This window comes from Falco cherrug, chromosome 9 (assembly GCF_023634085.1).
Source record: "Falco cherrug isolate bFalChe1 chromosome 9, bFalChe1.pri, whole genome shotgun sequence".
Taxonomy (NCBI): Eukaryota; Metazoa; Chordata; class Aves; order Falconiformes; family Falconidae; genus Falco; species Falco cherrug.
In genome coordinates this window covers 5856784-5879152 of record NC_073705.1, presented here as the reverse complement: position 1 = coordinate 5879152, position 22369 = coordinate 5856784, and the positions used below count along the sequence as shown (strand labels likewise).

Sequence of the window (22369 nt, the reverse complement as noted above, 5' to 3'; positions counted from 1 at the left end):
GGCAGGACACCAGCCAATCTCCTCCCCATGGGGGCCAGGCTCAGCTGGGATGGACCCACTTCGGGGCCTTATTGGCTTCTGTGGCCACGTGACCGCGCTGAAAAACATCATAATTAAACTACAAAACGCTGCCCATAAACTAGCATTAGAAAGTGACAGCGGAGATAAGTGGGACCCCCACAGCAGATAACGCGCCATGGGAGAGAGACCCTGCGGGGAGGCGGGGGGCACCAGCAGGCGGCGAGTGCGCCAGCACCCATGGCCCCGCTGATTTACGGCCATGGGGTGGGAGGGAGGGGGCCATGGGGCAGGGTGCCTGCGGGAGGAGTGGGAGCCCACTGTACCCACCCAGCTCTGGGACCCACAGCTGGGGCCTCTGTGGCCCCGAGGGGTCTTTTCTGCAGGGGAGGGTGGGAGGTGGCTCCTCCACATGTGGGGTCCCATGCCTGGGGTCCCCGCAACCTCGCGGTGCCTGCAGCCAGTGCTTGTAGGAAGCCAGTGCCCCTGGGCCAGGAGGCGGTGGGGCAGCCAAGCCCCCAGCAGCGGGGCTGTGTTTGCCATCTGCTTCCCCACGCTCCAGCGCCGGGCACAGTCCTGACCCACGGGTACCACAGTGAGCGCAGGGCTCGGGTTTCCAGTGCCCTGTGAAAACACGAGGGCAGCAAGGCCGGGCGTCGGGGTGAGAGGCCACGCACGACACCTCCTGCCACCACAGTGGGGATCTGCCCCCACCGCCGGCCCTGCGCTCCAGCCGTCCATCACCGCGGTGTCTCCCCGTGTTTGCACACACAGGGTCCTGCTCCTTGCCTTGTTCCGCTGCAACAACAGCCCCTGGGACGGGCTGGCCGCTCGGCTCTGAGCCCCATGCCAGAGCCACGAGGGCTGTGCCACAGGTCTGCCCCGGCCGGGCAGCCGATGGCACCTGGGGTGGCACAGCAGGACCCGCAATCCCGGGCTCAGGGCTCAGGGAAAGACTCGTCCCCCCTCGGCATTGCCGCAGCCCTGACACAGCATGATGGTGACGGTGACAGCCCTGCAGTGTACCCACGCCGGGTGGGGGGCAGCAGGGAGACCCTCGGTGCTGTGGCTGCGGGGAGAGGAGCGGGAGTGGCGAGCTGCACAGCCCTGCTTGTTTTTTCCTCGCTCTGCAGCTGAAGAGAGGAGAAAAACTAATGAAAACAGAGCTCTGGAAGAAGCGCCAGGCCCGGAGTGGCTTCCGCCCTGATCCCCAGCAATTATCAGCCGCATGCCAGATGTTCCGACGCGATGCCAATGTCAGAGAAAATAAATCTGTGGCAGGTTCAAGGTCCCTGCCGGGCCGGCACAGAACGGCTCACAGCTCAGCACTGCGCGAGGCAGGGATGGAGCTGCGGGGCGGCCGCGGCCGCTTCCTCCTGCCGGGCATTGTTCCCCTGGGAAGCCCCGGCCTCACACTGGCCACTTGCTATTTTTGCAGCAAGGTGCTTTCAGGGGTAAATATGTCCCCACCGGCCTTGGGCACTTTCCTTTGCACAGGCCCTTGCCAAGGCCGGGGCCCAGCTTCTGCCGTGGGCACATGGCCCCGGGTCAGGGACGGTGCATGGGCCGCGGTGCAGCCCAGCAGGTCCCGGCCGGTGGCAGGAGGTGGGTTTGGGAAGGCTGCTCCAGAGCGGCTGCGCAGCGGCCGGGCAGAGCCAGGTCCAGCAGGGTGGGCGCGTGGGGCTCCAGCACCAGGGATGCCCAGGCCCCGTGCAGCTCAGGCGCCGGCCGGGTGCCAGCTCTGATGCCGGGGCCCTTTGCAGCAGCAGCCCTGACCTCTTGCCCATGCTCCTGTTCTCCTTCCCTGTCCCATGCTGTGTTTGCACTGGGACGCAGGACCAGCTGTGCCCAAGGAGCCCCTGGATACCCCTGGCAGCATGTGCCTGCGCAGGCAGGAGCAGGCAGCACACAGGGAGCCCATGCTGCAGGCTGCGTGTGGCCTCAGGGTCCCTGGGGGCTGGAGGAAGTGCAAACGGGTGGCATTCCAGTGGCCACAGCACCCAGGAGGGAGGGACTGGGTGGCCCTGGGCTTCCAGCTGCACGGTCCCCAGGGATGCACTGGGGAGAGGACAGCTGCTGTTCGGGGCTGGGAATGCACCCTGCAGTTGCTGCCCTGCCGCAGCATTGTCACAGCCAAGGGACAGGCAGAGCCCCTGCTTCGTGCTCTCGACGGGCCCAAGCACCAGCATATCTGTTACCAAAGCCTCGGCTTTTGGTCCAGCAACTGCCCTGCCCATTCCTGGCTGTGCCACGGGGCCGGCACAGCCATGGTGCAGCCAGAGCCCACAGAGCCACATCGCCCGTAGTGAGCCACAGACGTGCTTTGGCTCCTTGCTGGTACTTATCCTTGATGCTCAGCAAAGCATATCTTCTTCTCGGATTTTATCTCCATCCACTCAGCTTATCGGCGGCAGGGCAGCCCTCCTGCCTGCGCCACGTTCCCGGAGCGTGCCTGCAGCAGGTGTGGTCAGCACTACTGTTTGCCAGATCGCGCTGCCTGCACCGCCGGCTGCCCGCAGTCCCTGACTCCGGGGCCTGTGCCGATAATGCACACGCGGCGAGGACTTTGGCGATAGCGTTCCTGATGACATTACCTTGTCCCCCACATTCTTCCGATGCCACGCACGCCTTCGCTCGGGGGTGCGGACGGGCCCGGCTCATGGTGGTGTGTGCAGATGGTGCGCAGGCAGCGCCGGGAAGTGCTGGTGGTCTCCTCCCGGGGGGACTCATTGACATATCAGTCACATAGTTCTGCATAATTGGGACTTGGATGCAGCCTCTCTTTATGTTTCCTCTTGGCAGTTGCCAACAACATGAAGCACTCCTGGGTCAAAATGACAGCCTTTTGTTTACTATTCCTGCTTATGTGCCTCATTTTCTTCAAGGATAAGAGCTCTTTATAGGAATCTTTATTGTGATGAGGTTAGCAGAGGGAAAGATTTCTCTCCAGCTTTCTCTCTCTTTCACAGCTGATTAGCGGGGTCAGCCTGTGGGGACAGCAACGTGGAGCTCAAACCCAGCACTTGCCTTGGGGTGCCCCTGGCCACGAGCCGCATCTGCTCTGGTGCAACCCTACCCCGCCATCCCCGCTGGTGCACAGCCCCGTGCAGGGTCCCCAGGCTGTCCCACGGCACCGCTCCCCTCCAGCTCCGGGGGAGCTGCAGGGAGGGGATGCCCCCAACCTGAGCAAAGGGACCTTGGAACCCAACTGCCCCCAGGAGCTTGGGCAGAGCTTACCGGGAGCACACACCTCCTGAGCATGCTGTTACTGGCCTGGACGAGGTGGCCCATCCTTTGTCCAGCCTACGCAGTGGCGATCACCCCTGTCAGAAATGCCGAGAGCAATTCTTGCACCAGCACTTGGCAAACTGAGACGTGAGAGACTTGTGATGGTCCAGTAAATGGTGAGCCACTAGTCTACTGCATGCAACGCACTGGTGGTCAAGTTTGAACTCCAGAAGGGCAGTGGCTGGGCAAAAGCTGAGGAGACATGTGAGAGCATTTGGTGACAAGATGGGGAGAAGTTCAGGGAACAGATGTGGCCAGTGATGGACATCAATGGCCATCCTTTCCCAGCCCTGGGAGATGCCCCACAGGACATCCCAGCAGATCCTTCACCCGTTGCTGAGCTGACACCACCGCTGCGGCAGCATGACCCAGCCTCACCTCCCAGCCCTGTCCCAGCCAGTGGCTGTGGGGTGACACTCCTGGGAATGGCAACCCTTTTTAAGAGGAAAGCAACTTATCCTTGAAAGTTACTTTCCGAAGGTCAAGAGTGGGACTGTGACAGAGCAGCCTGACAAACGCATCTCCCAAAGTCCTTGGGCCCGATAATGTATGTCCCGTGCAATGTTGACACTAGTGATCCACCAAAGATCAGGTTAACAAGTTTGACGTTAGTGACAGCGTGATTTGTTCAGCGCTGGCTCTGAATTCATAGAGCGGCTGGCCTTCGGTGATAAACTATTGCACTGCGCGCACGAGGCTGTGGCAGTTGTCACCAGCCGGAGCACCGAGATGAAAAGGAAGCAGAGCTCTAATCAAAATACAGTGGTCAGTAGAGGTTGAGCTGAAAATTAAAATGTGCTGGTACTTTTCCCACTCCAGCCTTGCTTTCCAGGCAACCCTTTGTGCCAGCATGGAGCGAGGGGAGAGGCCGCCCCACCACCTCTGCGTGTCTCCTCTTGGTTTGAAGGTGAGGACAAACCCACTGCCCCGTGTGTGCAAAGCATCCTCTGCCACCTCCCTGGGAGCCCCGCCACTGCTGACCTTCAGGCCGCCCTTACAGGGAATAAATCCAGGGCAGTGCGGCGTCAAAGCTGCTCAAGCTGCTGCACGGAGCAGGAGAACTGCTGTAAATAAGAAAACTAGCACAATAGAGAGGGCAGGAGATGCAAGAGCGCTCGGCAGAGGAGTGGGGCAGCATGACTTATGCCAGCATTGAAGCGAGGATGTGGCAAACCCTCTAGAAGGAGCGGGGAGGGGTTAGGCATGGTGCTACAGCGGGGAGGGGAGCGGAGACCTTGCGAGCTCGGAGGGGATGGCCACCCTGTGGAGAGCAGCCCGGCAGGGGCAGAGACAGCGTGGCTGTGGGGTCCGTGGAGGTGCTGGGGGGTGGAGCAGGTCTGGGACCAGCACCTGTGAGGAGCAGCACCCTGGGCTATGAGGAGCTGGCCACTCTCCCTCCTCATCGCCCCAGCTGCCTGGGTGCCGCTGCAGTCCCTGAGCCACCACATCGAGCACATCTGGCTTCTCCATGTGCTGCTTCCTGCCGTACTGAGAAGAGGAGCAAAGCTTTCCTGGTGGAAAAGGAGGATCTTCGGCAGAAACACCTAGAAACGGGCTGCTGGAGCAACTCCCCCTCCTAACTATGTCTTCTCTTGTCTCCCCTCTGCTCACCGCGTGCTCCCATGACACCCTTGGCAAGGGGACATGCAGGGACTGCGGGACAGCACGAGGCCGTGGCGCAGGGCTGGGACAAGCATCCTCCCCAGAGGTGAGCTGTGCTGATGTACAGTCCAACACATTCATTGCAGCTGCTGTGAGGGATTATGGCAAGCGCGATGCTCCAGCTGGGGGGCACGACTGTTCACCTGGCTGCAAATGAATGTCATGGGCCCAGGTCAGGGCAGATCGCTGCTCCACCAGGTCCTTGGCGTGGCCCGAGTTTTGGGACAACCCTTCCACCCATCCCTTGCTCCCCAGACCTTTTCAGGTCTGAACAAGCAGATTTCTGTTGTGGATTGAGGACATCGGGGAACTTCCTAAGCATGAAAGCCTATGGCAGGACAGCCCTGCCCACCTAGGTGACCTTCATCTGCTCCATGCAGGACCCAGAATCACCAAGTCTCTCCTGTAAGCATGGCTGGGGATGCTGAGCTCTCCCCCACACGCCCTGCCCAGGGAACTGGCCTTTCCCAAGGGGGACACATGCCCACCCAGGGGGCTGAGGGCAGAGACCCGGCAGCATGGCTCCTCACCTCTCAAACGGGGCAGCAGAGCTGGGGGGTGGCCCCCTCCGCAGCCAGGGCTCACAGCAAAGGGGCAAACAATACAAGAAAACACCCCCAAAACAGCCAGCAAAGGAAAGCAGACTCTTAGCCTGCACCCTTCTCCCCTGCGGCTGGGGACCGGCTCTGCCCCACACAAAAAGTGCTTATTACAATCCCGCAGCTCCGTGTTCAAACCCAGGAGCTCCATCAGCCACAAAATCCTTGAGCTCAGGAGAAATATGGGGGAGGCTGCATCCCTACGCGCCAGAAGGCAGACACTGAACTGCTATTTCTTTGCCATAGGATCTGCCATTATTACATTATTGCTCTGCAATAAGTGAGAAAAAAATCCTAAATGTTCTTAAGCACCAGAGCTCCTAAATATTAAACATCTACATTTTTATGAGTTTAGCAGCGCAGAAAGTGCCGGCAGCCCCGCGGGAGGGAGCAGCGGAGTGGGGCCAGCTGCTCATTTGGTGCTGCCTTTGTGACAGCGCGGCAGCTCCGTGAGTGGGCTTAGTGGGCGCTCTCTAATACGGGCAGAAATGTAAACACACAAAGTGCTTCTTAAGTCTTTTAACATGTACCCACCTCAGTGACACGAGAGATTCTTAAATGATTTTCTGCAGTTTCTCTTTTGGAGCATGCTGGTCAAGGATTTCCGGTGTGTTTGCTTGTTTGGATTATTCCTCCTGCCTGCAGCAGCCGTTGCCCCATGGGTCTCCTCCCACTGCTGGTGCAAACCCTCCTCCTGCTGCACCCCACAGCAACAGCAACCCACCCGAGCGATTGCGTTGCAGCCATCCCACAGGCAGGACCAGCCCGGGTGACAGTGGTGGTATGGCCACACTCTGCGTGCCATGGCGGGCACCTCGGGTTGCATTGGACTGCAGTGCTGCAATGGCCAAGAGGAGAAAACCCGTCCTCATGCCTTCTCCTCTGGGACCTGGGCAGGGGAGAGGACCACCATGCACCCACTGCCCAGACCATGCAAGCCTTCGCTCCTCGCTGAGGCGCAGGAGCCCCCTCAGCTGCCACCAGCAGGCTCCCCCCAGCCAACCCCACCCTCGCAGAGGCCGCTGCCAGGCCACGCTGCCGGCTGCCCAGGGCAGGGCTTGCGCACCTGCCCAGGTCCCCAGCGGCGCCGCCAGCACCAAGGCCTTCCCCAGACCCACAAGTGATCCAGCCCCGGCTGCTCCACCGCAGGATGGCAGCAGGCAGGGCAGTGCCGCAGCAGCCACCCGGGCCAGCACCAGGCTCCATCACCCTGATGACGCCTCCCCCTGCCGAGGGCGAGCCACTGCTGAAGGGGAAGGAGCAAGCGAACAGCAGACACTGCCGGTGCAGAACAATTCACATTTATTAGTTCATACAGCTAACACTCGCTACACATGCGTTCAACACTTATTGGTCACATTTCCACAGGTAGTCAAGTCACAGAGCAGAGCAGCGGAGCAGGGGCAGGTTGGGCTGCCACGGACCCGTGCCGGTCCCGCCACGCAAGGGGGACTGGCTGTGCCACGGTGCGCCCCAGACATGCCAGTAGAAACATTCATTTGGTCGTAGCGTAGTGACGGAAAGGCAGCTCCCGAGAGGCGCAGCACGGTGCCCACTCCTCCTTGGGCGCTGCGGGGCGAGGGCAGCAGTGGCCAGATACACTGTCCTGCCCCAGCCCCAGCTCTGAGCGTGCCAACGTTCACCATGTGTCATGCCGAGGCAACATCCTGCTTCCCTGATTTACACAAGGGATTGTGGGAAAAATGAAGTGTTTTGCTGGGAGAAACCATCACCAGAACATCAGCGGAAGGACCCGAAGATGGGGTCCAACCCATCTTGGAAACATCCCGCAAAACAGCGATGGGCCAGCACAAGACACAGCAGCAAACTGGACCTGCTCCCTCCTTGAGCTGCCCAGCACACTTAAACCCAGGACATATGTGTGAGGGCTCTGCAAGGTCCTGGGCTACAAATACAGCCTCTGCACCACATCTGCACCAGGACAGAGCCAGAACCGGGCCCGTGGCTTGATGGGCACCAACAAAAACCAAACTGGCCAGAGCCACATCCTGCCCTGTGGCTGCAGGCGGGGGCTGCGCTCCACCAGGAGAGAAGCCAGAGCTCAGCCTTCCCCTGCAGCACCACAGCCTCTGCCTCACCGTGCGGGGACAGGCGGCTGCAGCCGCAGGACATCGCCCACACTGCCGACAGCGGCTTGGTGCATTAGTGGTCACTGCCACGGCACATCGGTGCTGGGCAAGAGCATGGTGTGCACAGCCTAACGCCTTCCCGGGCAGCCAGGTGGGATGCAAAGTCAAAACCGTCACCCGCAGGTTGAAACACTGCGGCAGCAACAAGCCACAACCCATGGGAAGGGAAACAAAACTCCAGCCATCACAGCCCCTCTTCTTCGCTGGCAACAAACACTGGCAGTATTTTGTTTTTCACACAATCCCTTTTGAGATGATAAACAGGATGTCACACGAGGTAGTTTAGTTATGGAAATTGAGTCAATAATGTTATCAACTATTACAAGACATTTTATAAATTGAAAGAAAACAATGAATCACAAAAGGCTTTGTTAAGGTTGATCGTCATCTGGTTTCAATTTCTGTTTCTTTTTGCCCTTGGGGGCATTTCTTCCACTGAACCATGTTGCTTCTTTCATAGACTTGTTAGAGATCAGCTGCACAGGAGCTCTTTTAAAATTTTTTTCTTTTTTTTTTCAAGGGGAAGATGTCTCCTGGATTGGCCTCACCAGCATTTTGCAGGGCTGGTTTACACCCAGATTTGTAGATCCTGCCCAGTGAGAGTGCTGGGAAGGCGGGTTTCAGCCCTGCAAAATTTGCTGACTCTTGCCCAGTGCTGGCACTGCCGGCGACTGCATCGGGCCAGACGGGGCCTTTTGGATACTCCTGGCAGCTGTAACTGCGCTGGTTTCACACATCAGTACCTTTCTCAAGCAGTCGGAGTGAGTCTACTACCTTACCAACCCATGATGAGAAATATGTACTGACCAGAAATTAAGATGCTCTAATTCATAACCAACAGAGCACAGAACACTGGGAGTGGCTGCCAGGGAGATACAGAGAAATTCCCATTTTCCCCTTTTCCACAAGCACTCAAACACATTTAACACCAAAGGCTGAAGGATGAGGTAATGTGGAAATACAAACTTCTCCCAGCCCTAGGAGCTGATGCGCCTTCAACAAAAGCGTGAGGTTACCAAAACCGATGGCATTTACACTTCACCATTTCCCCACCCAACAGCACCAGGGGGGAGGCTGGGCACCGCGTGGTGGGGGGCTGCAGCCTGAGAGCCAGGTCCCCCCCTGCAGCCCTGCCCAGACCCTCCTGTCTGCTCGCCCAGAGCCCAAATGGCAGCATGCACCTTTGGGATGCTTTTCCCATTACACAACATCTAAGCCTTCAGCAGGCAAACTTCCCACAAGCCAAACCAAAAGTCTCCCCCCCCCCAGATCTCCATATGGGGCTTTATTCAGCGTTCCATGGGCCCTCCACACAAGTCGTGAAAGAAAGCAACTGTTGCAACATCAAAACTAGGGTTTCTCTGGGTCACATTTTAAATACTTATCCCTGAGCTTCTGTGCATTGCAAACAACACACCGTGAACCCAGAGAAACACCACAGCTTGATACTGACATCCTATGTATTACCCTCGATTTACACATCATCTACAACTTAAAAATTAGCTTCATACTTAAACTAGTTCCCCAAGTTTCCCCCTTTCTCCTGCCTTTTATGTGGCAGGGATGATTGCCGCTTATTATCCTGAGAAATAACAACATTTTCACAGACACCAAGCTTCATAGCTTCAAATCAAAACCAAGAAAGCAGAAGGAATGAACGGTAAATAGCACATTCACAGGAGAATCTTTTTTTTTTTTTTTCCCCATTTCAAAAAACATAGTAAAGAGAAAAGAAATTCAAGTTTTTTTTAAAAAAAGGTTGGTTTGAAGGACAAGACAAACTCCTTAACCTGAGGTGGCTGCGGTTCTGTGCGGAAGCCTGAAGAGCAGGGGCCGATCCTGCCGTGCGCGGCAGAGTGAGACGGGCAGCCAGTGGCACTCGATGGGAGCTCGAGGCTCTGCATGGCAACTGCAGGGTGGGGGCACGGCCACCCAGACCACCTACGGCGAGTGAGAGCAGCCCTGCCAGAGCGCCCGGGAGCCCTGCTCGCTGTGCTGGCACTGCCTGCTCTGGCTCACTCAAAGCAACACCGCAGCACGAGGAACACAGGTGTCACTGGGGCAGCAGCTCGCCGGCACAGGTCGCCCTGCAGCTGGCAATCTGACTGACCGCTTTGCACTGATCACCCTGAAAACGCCACGTTCCCCCTTTGGTCTTCACGTGACGGGAGACAGCAAAAGCTCAGGATTTAAGAATTACAGGAAAATCCAGAGCTGCACCTCAATGACCCAAAGCACGCAGTGCCTCTGCACAGCACTGTGGACTAGCAGGCATGAGATGAGAATGGGAACGACAAACGCTACCGGCACCGCTAACAATTAGAAAGTAGCTAATGCGTATGCAAAACAGCTGGAGAGAGAGCTCCTGCTGCATCGATTGTGCCATGCCTAGGGCCCATCAGTTGTGTGGTACCCGGCCTCTCTGAGCGCCCTGGTCGTCCCTCCACCCCCAGCCCTCTTGAGGGGCCAGGCATGCCGAGGACAAGGACTTGCTACTGCCGCACACAGTGGGGTCAAGGCTCAGCTCACAGGACAGAAGCCCGAGCCAAAGGCAGGCAGTGGAAGAAAACCCAGTCGCTTTCAAAAAGCCTTTGTTCAGGTCCTGAGGTCTTGCCACTCTGGGACTCAGCCCCGGCAGCAGCAATTTCTGCCCTGTTCTCTGTGCTGGGTGACCAGCTTCGAGCTGTAAAATGGCAACTAGGACACCTCGGCAGAGTCCCTCTGAGTACGTGAGCCTGAACACTTCAAATTTATGTCCCGAATCTCTGTTCGGATTAAAACTAACTCTTCAGCTTTCCATCTGCACAAATGCTATGAAGGAGAGGAAGGGGGTCAGTCAGCCAATTTATCTTTCAAATCGGGGATAAAAATTGACTTGTCATGGCAGAAAATTCTACCAAAGACTATTATTGTTGATTGATTCCTCTATGACAGAAGGTCAGATAAGCAAGAGCAGATAGATATCAAAGATAATGAACTTCCCCCTACTAGCATTAAGCACAAATAAAATATGAGTCCCTGTAAACCGAATGTTACGTGAAGAATGGAACAAAAATTCCAGCCTTTCCAGGGTGTCCTTCAAACCAAATTCACAAATACATCTAGTGACTGACCTAACGTCTCTACGTCTCTAGCTACATCTCTACCTCCTCATAATACCTGAGTTTGCAATGCAACACATTCACTTTACCCTGTTTAAAAAATACAAGTCATTAGAGGACTTGGTGCAGAAGATATTAAGAATGACTGTCCAGTGAGCTAGATTCTGGTTCGGAATATTCTTCCTTACTTGTCAGTTTAGTAAGGCTTTTCTACTCCCTACAACAAATGGGTTATTTGGTAATGGATACTGCTGCCAATCAACCTTTGTAAAGTTTGCTTTATACAACAGAAAGCAGAACATTCTCGTCCATTCATCATCATAAATGAATTTAGGTGTTTCGTTGTTGTCAGTACAGCAATAGTTTTGGGAGTCTTATATTGGATAAACACAGAATACCTAACAAATTATTTTTGTTGTGTATTTGGCAATAAGATGACCACTTTTACGTACACTAATTAAAACAAACTCTTATTCATCAACAGATCATAATAATTCAGTAACCGTAGAATAAAATTACTCCTATGCAATTTTAACAGTTTCTTTAGTGTATAAAACAGCAAGCCAGAAGATAACCCGTAATAAAAAGATCATATCAAGCTATTTGGAAATCAAACTTAAAAGCTGAGAAATACTTTCTAACTTACAAGCAGATATACTAAAATCTTCCCATTTACACTTGAGGTATAGGCTGTATGCAGAAGGCTTTCCTGAGAAATACGCGCTTGTCTCATTTTACAGTCGGAAAGTAAATGAGATTTACGGAACTGCCTCTGGATTGTGAAGCTCTATCAAGCTGAACTGCTGCTGGGCCCAGCAGCTGTTACCCGTAACATCCTATTTAAATAATGAAAAATGAGCAGCTAGTGGACTCTTAGAAAAGGGAAACCGTCAAGCTGGAAGATGCCCAAGTGGGATTGCAAAGGCGGCGATGCCACCGTGGGGGCACGGTCAGCCAGCAGCGGGTCTCCAGGGAGAGGTCCGGCCGCGGTCACCAGCACCCGGCGCAGCCGCTGACTAACCGAGAGATGTGCCAAGCCAGTGGGTCAGAGCAGTTCTTGGGCTGCGACGGAGGGAGCACCCGCGGGGTGAAGGGGAAGGAAAGACAGCTTTGGTGAATGAGATTTTTCTCCTGTCCACCACCACATTCATCTCAGCAGCTTCAGCACCTCTGAGCAGTACTCGCTTTGTGCCACACAGCTGTCATCACAGCCAGACAAAAAGGTAGCAACTGGTCCCTCCTGCCCTGAAGGAATAGAAGTTGCTTCCCAAAACATTTTCCAAACAGCATTCAAACATTTGTTGATGAACCCTCTTGCTACCTAACCATCAGATTCACACCTAAGGACACAGGGAAGGAAATCCAGCCAGGGTGACACAGCTGCCTAGGACAGCGACTGAGTCATCCGACACTAACTCTTAACGAAGGAGATGAGAGCAAGAGCATCTCATGCAACCTCCCCACCGCTACCGTGAGCAGGAACCTGTGAGGTTAACTCGTGAGAATGCCCAAGTTTAGATAAACACCAGCACTTAGCAATTGCTCAAAGAGCTAACCAGTTGCCGCTAAACCAGTTCTCCCTGCAGTGGAGTGGTGTGGAGGCTGCTGGATGGAAAATTCAAGCCTTGCAACACCTAGGACAGACCAGTACCAAGTACTGCATTAATACTACTTTTCCTGGCAAGGAGGGCTTCCCCAAGCAGCAGAACAGTCCCGGCAGGATATGACTATGGATCACCCATTCCCCGAGTCCAGCAAAGAAAGCCACACCAGAGGACACTGGAGTCCCTTACTCTGTTACACAGGTCACATTTAACCACAGGGTATGCTAACTGTTCCCAGAAATGGGCTGCTTGGGATCGCTGCGATGCAGAAGCCTCCTCAGCGGTCAGATACCACCTTGGAGGAACACAGTGAAAGGGGCAATCCTGCCTCTTCTCTAAGTAGGTCTTTCCTGCTTTCGTGAGCCTAAAATGGATGTTTAGGAGGTGATGAGAAATTACTTGCAGTTCTCTAGCAACAAGAGTAGCTTTGTGTAACGCCATGAGCCTGCCACAAACTGCAGCAATGCAATTTCAATCAAATGGAAAGGTGCTGCAGTAATAGCAAGGGGACAGTTGGTCAAGCTGGGGCTGGGGGCAGAGCCCGCTCCTGCAGCCTCCAGGAGGGGACAGGGGCCGCAGGGCCCCCACAGCTTGGGAGCACTATGATGCTGCTGGGGCAGGATGCAGGGAAACCACAGGAGCTACCACCTGCGTCTGAAAACTGTCAGGGAAAAAGAAACCAGCTGGCTAGACAGACTTTTCCTTCTTCTCCACTCCCTGCCTTTTTAGAATTATTATTATAATTAAAAAAAAAAAGCTTGGCACTTCTCTAACACCCGCTTCTCCAAAATCATCCATTTGGGATACTAACAGCTCTGTCGATGAGGTGAGGCCGTTTGCTCTCTACGACAAACGCTTTTGGATACAAATCATGGAAAGAGCAGTGCGCGAACAGCATCTTCTCCTTGAGGTAGTCTTAGTCATCTCGGTCCCCAGCCCCCAAATACAAAAGAACTAACCCTAACAAACACTGTAACATTAAACATCTTCACATTCTGTAAACTGCTGGAGAATGCATCTGCTGCATTCATACAGAACCATGTGCATCGTGTTGAAGATCATACATTCAACTCTGTCGTGAAATAAATATATAGGAAAAAGAGTAAAAAACCAAAAACAAACAAAAAAGATTCTTGCTACAATGGCAGGGACACCCACTGCCCTGTCTCCTGCCCGGATCGCGTTTGCCCCTCTCCCGGGGTGAGCCAGCTCCCTGCCTGAGGCACAGCATAAGGCACTGGCCAGGGCGAGCTGGGCTCACTCTTTGCTCACACTTGTCTTGCAGGAATGTAGAACGGCCTTAAAAAGGAGAGGCAGCTGCTCCAGGGGGACGCTCACCATTTTTCCTGGTAAGAAAAAAACCGGAATTAGCAGCCACTCCTGAATCAGATTTCAGAGACACCTAAGCCAGCAACGCTGGCGATGGTTTTACCTTGAACCTCTCAGAGAAACAGTTAATCATCCCACTGCTACATTAGACATTTGATATTCATTTGGACACAACAGGATTTATTATTTACTTGAATAGAAAGCAAAATAAATGGGCAAAGTCAGATCAAAATGATTTCTCCACAACAGAGACTTATTTATAGATATATACTGGGAAAGACTAAATCCCATCTCTCCTCAAACTCCCTTGTCAATCTCAGTGAGTAAATTACGAGAGCTACTCTGTGATTATTATCTAGCTCATTACAATGGAGTAGAATGAAGCATATGGAGCCCTAACACTGGAAGGCAAGTGTCTCCTTTTGCCATAACAGTCAGGAACAAACAATGTTTTAGTAACATCAGACCCCGTAGATCTAATTAGTGACACAAGTGCATTTGAAATTTCACCTGCAGATTTCAGAGTTCCAGACGAGCTGAAACCAGGGGGCTAGGCTGCAGGTCTGCCCACTGCTCTGCTTATCGCCTGCTCCTTAATTAAGCAGCATTTCAGGGATCTCTCTGTTCCTTATAACTACTCAGTCCAGAATTACACACTTTTGAGACAAAACACCTCCAAGTTGGGACCGAAAGGAAGAAAATAAAAGGAGATCCCAACCAAAGTACTTAAAAGGTCAGGGCAAGGCATGTCTTCTTGGAGCGGGACGTAACACTGCGTCCACCAGCATCCCAAGGACAACCTGCAAAGCGCCAGTCTGGCTGGGTGAGCTAGGAGTGATGGGAGGTCACCTTTGGGTGGGAGAGAAGCTTCCATAGAGAAAGGGCTGCACAAACATCCTCCACCAAAGTCAGCAAGAATTTCACTGTTACAAACTAATTTTCTCTTAAAAGCAAATTTCGTAACTTGCACTTGATCCCAGGGGGGAGAGGAGCTCAAAAAGTTACCTGCAATGTATCGTATCTCTGGCAAACACATCATTAAATCCGGAAAACGGTTTGGCTGTTGTGGATATTTGTACTCTGTGAAGTCCTGGCAAACATACCAATACCGCTTATTCAGCTGCTCCAGTTGGGATGCATTAGTCAGACCCCTGATGTCTGAAAGTGAATATGATTAGAGTAATGAAAACATGACAAAAACATCCTAGAAGAGCAGCAGCCTCACACTTATTGCCATTTCTTCAGGAAAGACAGACTGATTTCTGTAATGCTAAGCTGGGTCCCTGCTTTGGAGACTGGCTTCCAGTGCCCAGTTAGACAAATACTAAAATTCCCATCTCCCCTCATCACAGGATATGTCTGCATCACGGATGCGTCTTTACATGCATGTTGGGTACAGGATTTCCTTCCACAAAAGGCCAGGATGAGAACAGCTAATGTCCTAAGCTGCTCATCTGCAGAGCTCAACGAACACTCTTGGAGATAACAGCTCCAGCAACCTTAAATCCCTGCCTGCCTGGTGTAAAGCAGCTGTGTGTCAAGGTTTAGTCCTCACAGCAGATTCAGCGTAATACTTCCTCAGACAGTAACATGTTGATTTTAGCTATATCATCTTGGCTGAGGAAAGCACTCAACTCTATAATTCAAGGTATCATCATATTTCTCCCCATCTGCTTATGAATTATGTCACATCAGCTTTATAAACTTGTCAACTTCTTATTTTTAAATTTAGCTTTGCCAATGTCAGGCAACATACACAAAGGAAAAATGGACGTTTCCAAGCTATCACCCTGGCAGGAAGTCCCACTGCCACCGTTCAGCATGATCAACAGCATCAGCACGCTGCTGGGGGTCACGGGAAGGATCCAGCATGGTGGAGCAAGGAAGCTGCGGACCCTTGGTGCAGGCTCCGTGCTGTAAGACCATCTGACGGAAGAGGCATTTATCTACTGCTCAAAAGCCGACTTTTAAAAATAATTCTCAGGTATTTCACATAAAAAATTGCAAACTTCAACTAAAAATAAAAGAAGACAGGAAGTTAATGAAAATACATTTTGGAAAACAATGGAGACAGCTTGAGAAGTGTATTATCCAGTGTCAGGAAACTGCCCAGGGAAGCAAACCGGAACCTCATCCCGGCACGGATTGAAGTGTCAGCACTATCTCCTGCTGGAAATGAGTGGGGGAGGAGAGAGCCTGTGGCACATTTTTACAGACTGCAACTATCTTTCATGGTACAAAAGACTTTGGGGACATTTATTTCCAAAATTACAGCTGAACACCATCCATTAAGCATCTGCCTCTCTAGTTTTCTTCATTTACAACATGAAGAAATGTCCTGCGAGGCCCAACAGATGCAGGGCCACAACAAGCCACTGGGAAAGAGGACCCACAAGCAGTGGGTTGGGACAGCGTATGAGTGGAGACAGGGCTAAGCACTACTGAGGAACCAACCCGATCTATACCAAGCTATTTCAGCCCACTACAGTTGTTAGGAAATGACCAGGATCTCCTCACACGTTGAAGAATTACTCTGCATGGATTCTGACGTGTCCCAGGTCTCGCAGCAGCCTGGACTGCCAGCCTTCATACACTGGTTAATCAACAGCAGGATAGTCCCTTCTTGGGCAGAGTTCATTGCCTGCACGTAAATCCTTCACTCATGATTACTTTTCACTTTGAAGAGTAGACATTAGGTATAGAATCTAAAAAGCAGGAAGCCAGCTAGCTATATGACCTGAGTATATATCTTGAAGGTAAATATTTTCAAGTCAGAAAAGCTCTAAGAAAAGAGAGGACTGGTTTTACAAATTCACTCTTTAAAGCAGAGAAATGAACAAACACATTTTCTAGTCGGGAATCTCTGGAAGGATGTCATGCAAATAGTCAATGTTTACTTCAGAAAAAAAAAGTCATGGAAATTAACTGGTTTTAAAGTATCATCTAGTTTATTGCCTAAACAGTTACCTACAGTAGCAATACTTTTAGATGAAACATCTTTGTCCGTTGAAAAGTTTGTTAGCAGCTGCTTAAGTCATCACTCACCCAAACCTTACCCAGAAAGGCTTCACCAGCCTCTCTGTCTGTTCTTATTCTGGTGTTGGTACCCTCGGTACATATGTGAAATGAAACACCTACTGTCCTTACTGCCTATACTTAAAGGCAATAAACATTGTCTAAGCAAATGAACTCATTCACTTCCAAGATTTCTTCATGTGGGTACCCAAGTATCCCACTCAGGATGGCACATGGTCTGCATGATGGCAAACACATACAGAGGGCTCAGAGCTCGAGCCTCTTTGTGGGCCCTGGACCCTTCCTCCCTTTTCTCATCAGGGAAGCAAAGGGTGCTCAGACTGTTTCAGAGAATTTCTCCAGTGGGGTCAATACCTTTGCTTTATTGACTCACCTTGATTTAGGAAGTTAATGGCTTTCATACAGGCATACTCCTCATTGCTGACCTTCAACTGGTTAAATTTGCGAAAGAGGTAGATCAACCGCTCCATCACCTCCATCCCCTCTTCACTGAATCTGGAGGACAGAGATCACACATCAACTTATACAGGACGCAGACCATACAATAAAGGCAGGAAGCTTATTAAAATAACTTCACAGATTGAAGCATTTTGCAAGAGAATTGAAAAAAATTGTCATCCAAACTGCTTGAAGTCTGCTGGCACCATTACATTAAAAGTAGAAGTAAGAAGGAAAATGGACTCAGTTACAAACTCAACTGATAGATATTTTAGCAAAAAACCATCTTTTGGTGATCCAGTTCATCACCAGCCTGCTCTGATAGAGGAAAAGGTTTGATGGAGCCAGCAATATGCAAAAACTTCTTGTGTGCTTGTAGGCATGCTGCTTTGCCTCTCTATGCTTGTATTTTCCCAGATTTCAGTGAGGATTGTGCTTTTGCATGTCACTAGGCTAATGGGAGGGTTAACTAAGCAGTTTGGGGAATGAGATGAGATTTCACAGAAATGTGGAGCGGTACTTCTCTTGTAGGACATGAAAATATCCTGCAACACACCCCCTGTCCTGCCAGACACAGGGGTCAGCAAGTATTTCCCCTCTGCCTCGTGTTGCACTGTCTCCATCCATGAGAGAAAGCAGCTCACAGCCACACTACGCAGCACTGCACTTTACTCCTGATGGATATTTTTGCAGGATAAAAGCACCTCTAGCAATCCTTGGATTTGCTAGAATGGCTAGAATTTGCTAGAGGAGTGCTTCCTCCCATTCAGAAGACAAGCCACCCCCAGCAGTGTTTCACATGTTCTTGCCGCTCACCTCCTCACACCTTTCTTCCATTTGTGCTTTCCACCATCTGCAGCAACCCAACATAACCTGCACTGGTCGCCAGCAGAAACACCAACGCACCCCTGGGGGCCTGCACAGCTGCACAGCACCCCACAGCCCACCCGAGACCTGGCATTGGCACCGCTTTACAGCACATTACAGGGGAACATTGGTTCTCTGCAACAAACACATCCAACCTGATGGTTCTAAACAAACCCCTCCCTCCTATGAAGCAGATAAATTAATTTTAACCTATAATTTGCCTATAGAATCAGCGCGGTCCCCAGGCTTTGGCTCTGTACAGCACATGTCACCATGTCACGGTACCAGCTGAGCAGAGCAGCACCCAAACAGGGCTGCACTGGTGGTGCAGGACTGCGGGAACACCGACCCCAGACCCTGCCACACAGACTGCCCCCAGAACATTCCCATTTCTAACAACAAAAGTGCCTACAATTTCTCATAACTGTAGAGTGCCGCTGGGAAAAGCCTTGTTTTAAACACCGAGGAATTACAGTGACCCATGTACAACAGTGGCACACACTTCATTTATCTGACAGGCAGGTGAGGAAGCTCACCTCCCGAAAATTCCCAGGAGTGACTCAAAGAGATTCCGTACTTCCACACGGCCATATTTATTTCCTGTTCATTATGGTTTGTTAATTTTCCTCAGCTGAGCACTTCTGAGGTTAGACATAGTGCAGGAAGGCTGTGATCCTTCCCACAAATAGGAGTATGCATGAAACCACAAATAGCCAACGTTAAAGTGAGCGAAACTGCAGCCTATGGTCTAGGGTTGAATCGTACAGGCTAAGGAACACATGCTGCCTCCTTCTAAACTTCCCCCCTCAAACAGAATGTGCAGGATTCATTGCACTTAATAAATGCCTATCAAGATCCAAGCAGGAAAGCACTGCTGCTAGTGAGGACTTCCAGGGATCCTCTGCTGGGATCCGGACCCACCATCCCTGCAGCACCTCCCCAGGCACAGCCACACTCATTGTGAATTTGTGCCGTTTGCTAGAAACAAGCTGCCCATCCACCCCTGCCAAGGGAAGCCTGCGACAGAGGCGGGCAGGAGAGGGCATGCTGATGCACAGGGCATCCAAATCCCCCCAAAACCTCCTGGGAAATTGCCTGATGGAGATTTTGTGGGTGCAGAATGAGGTCCTACTGCTGAACAGGGTGCCAGGCTGCTTCCTCAGGAGTGATGTGTGTATGTGCCCCATGGAAAAGCCACAGCGTAAGCAACAGGCAGAAGCAGAGCTGGAGGGCACGGGGGGCTGCTGGTGCCTGCAGGCATGCTGTGGGAACATCCCATACGTGCCAACAGCCACAGTGGGCTCTCAGGAACACATCTCACAGCAAAATCCCTGGTTTCAAAGAAACCACGTATTGCAAAAATGCTCAGAAGTGGGACAAAAGTGTTTAGGGAAGCTTCAGCTGTGCTCTGGCATTGTACAGCAGAAAGAATAAGAGCACAGCCAGAAAGCCATCTTTGAATAGAACAAAAATAGAACCTTTTTCACTGAATAATACCTTATTTTGGCATGCGTGTTTGTTTACTTCAAAGTTATTTGTAAAATGCATGGTGGAGTTTGACCTCAGAGAAGTGAAAACAAGCTATCTGAACTCCAGGTCACTTCTTCAAGAAAGTAATATTGTAAGTGATGAAAGCCTTGTCGGCTAATCTAAAGTTGTACAAGTTTTCTTGCTCTCAAGTTGACATTAAAAATCTTGCAGGTGCAAGATTGCAAAGCTCAAGAAGTTAATGAGCACAAAGACCACTCAGTCGTCTGCTGGGTCTAATTGTTTTTAGAGCATGCACATTTTTACCAGCCACTCATCACTTCGTAAATCCAGGAGAGCTCTTCTCTCATTCCTGCAGTTGAACTGTCTTACTTTTCTGTGCATACTTTCCTCCCCCCTTCAAACAAAGCTGTTCTGTTTTTCACAGCCCTATTTCTTCTCGAGGACTGACTCCTCCACACACTTTTCCTCGCAGTTTACACCAGGCAAGTTTCTGGCTGGGAGTTATCGGCATCAGCTGGGGAGGGAGGGGGAAGGGAAGCGCTATCAGGAGTGCTGGGGGAGGTCAGGAATCTATTCATTTCATATTCATCTCCAGAAAAACAGCACAATAAAAGAAAACATTTCATCTAGCAGGCAAACAGAACGTTTAGCCAGTTGTTAGAAGTGATTAAAACATGGGGACTGGGGAGCTCATCCTATGCCTTCATTTGTCACCTACCTAAGTATTAGCATTGCTCCCGTCACTTTGTTAAATAAGAACAGAAATTAACCCCAAAGTGCCAGACTATCACAGCTCAGCAAGATTCTTTCAGTGAGCTGTGAGATCTAATGAACTCTGGTTTGCAATCATTACTGATCAATGCCAGAGGAAACAGGGGCCTCTGAGCAAGTCCTCAAGTCAGACACTTCTCCAAAAGAGCCTCCGCTCAAATCCAAAGTGACCAGCTTTTCCACGACTGCATCGGACAGGGAGACCGATACCCACAAACTACCCCACCGCCACCTGCAGAAGGCAAGCTATGGCTCAACTACCATAAAGACAACTGGGAGGGAGCCATGCAGCCTGAGACCCCTCATCTGCGCAACTTCCCGCTAAATGGCTTTTTTGGTGTGCTTTTTCCCATGTTACTAATGACAATTAATGATACTTGAAAAGCTAAATCAGAAGAGACTGCAGAGACATTCCACTCCCAAGAACACCTATTTTCAGCCACGTGCACAGATCTTCCCTGAAGGACTTTCGAGGCGACCAGCAATAAATTGCCGGCTTCTGAAGGGCGAGGGTTCCTCCTTTGTCTTGTCATCTTACCTCTCGCTTGTATTTATCACAAACACAAAATGAAACAAAACACTTCTCTTTTGAGGCTCTGACCAGGACAGCAGGAACAAAAGGACAGCTGAATGCAGGAACAAGTGTTATTGTGGTTTTCTATGACCCTTACTGTTCCTTGCAGGACCAGCACCAGATGCACGATGAATGGCCGGGTAGAACAGTGCTGCAGAGGAACCTGCCTCAGGAAATAAGACACCTGGGTCCAGCTCTCAGCTCCTGCACTCCTCCACCGTGGTCTCAGCCAGCCAGCCCCTCCAGTTGTCAAAACAGATGCACAAAGGAACCTCAAAGAACTGTTAGATACTGTGACGGCTGAGGACCACAATAGCATTTTAAATGTCCACTCATCAGACACTTGGATCCCCTGGCGACTCTTGCAAAATTGCTAAGCCTAGCACAGGCAGACCACAAACAGGGCAGATACTGTAAGGGAGCTGGGCAGCAGTTCCTGTAAGTCCTACCTATTCTGCCATAATACGGTGAGATCATGAGCCTGTTACAAAGGGAGGATCTGTCTGGTACCAAGGCTACAAAACAAAACACCCAAACCAAAAAACACTCTGACCAAAATGATAAATGAAAGGCAAGTTCCTCAGAGCATCAGATAGTACGTACTATGTAAAAACCAAGAACTAAGTTGCAACATCTTTAAATTTATGTAATCAAAACAATGAAATAGCAATTAATAATGAACACTTTGATAATACAGACAACTAGCTTTGTGAACAACCTTTCCACTGGCCCAAAGGGTTTTTAAATAAGACCTTCCATCCTATACTTCAGGGTTACCCAGAGTGTTGCTTAGTTTTACACTCCTCATAAAAAAGGCAGTTTGTAGGGCTGGGCTGGAGGATGACAGCATTGCTACAGAAAATTCAAATAGCACCACAGAGCACCATGCACCTTCCCCTGCAGAGGGAAGTTTTGATTCAATACTGACTAACCATGAGGCACTTTCTAAGCCTGGAACAACCATTCCCTAAAAAATAGAAAAGGAAAACAGCCACAAGTGAAGTGACCTGTCCCAGGAGAGGTGGTTAGTTGGTCACAGGGTGCCTGACTGCCATCCTCCCAATGGCTCCTCCATCTCTAGCCCCTACCCAGGAGCTCAGCCTGATGTCTCACCTGTGCAGCTCGTCATCGGAGGGAGAGTACTTGGAGGTGACATCAGCAAGGTCACCAAAGATCTGCTTGCTGTAAACAGTCAGCGAGGAGAGCAGGATCAGCTCCTGCCACGTAGAGCTGAGCAGGCAGGTATAGTCCTTGATGGAGAGTTCGCAGAAGAATGGCAGCTTCTTGATCCAAGCAATCTGCCTGAAAAGCAATTCATCCGCCAGACGACACAGCAGCGCAAACAGCTCTGCCTGAGTCACTTTATACCTGCAGGCACAGTCAATATGAAGGCATAAAAGCCATTAAAAACATTGAATGACATCATTTGACGAGGCACTCA

General features: G+C 51.4%; 1 protein-coding gene across 4 annotated transcripts in view; it reads right to left on the bottom strand.

Moving 5' to 3' along the window:
* Positions 1 to 6852: 6852 nt before the first annotated feature.
* Positions 6853 to 22369, bottom strand: part of NR6A1 (nuclear receptor subfamily 6 group A member 1) — a 98450-nt gene continuing 82933 nt past the window's right edge. For 2 of the 4 annotated variants that reach the window (XM_055720033.1, XM_055720034.1), the window contains exons 7-10: positions 22042 to 22296; positions 17161 to 17282; positions 14757 to 14909; positions 6853 to 13768 (exon numbers count right to left, since the gene is read on the bottom strand). In XM_055720033.1, the coding sequence (XP_055576008.1) occupies positions 13680 to 13768; positions 14757 to 14909; positions 17161 to 17282; positions 22042 to 22296 (619 nt within the window). In that variant the 3' untranslated portion in view covers positions 6853 to 13679. Of the gene's footprint in view, positions 14910 to 17160; positions 17283 to 22041; positions 22297 to 22369 lie in introns of all 4 variants that reach the window. The other 2 variants (XM_055720030.1, XM_055720032.1) reach the window with 1 other exon arrangement.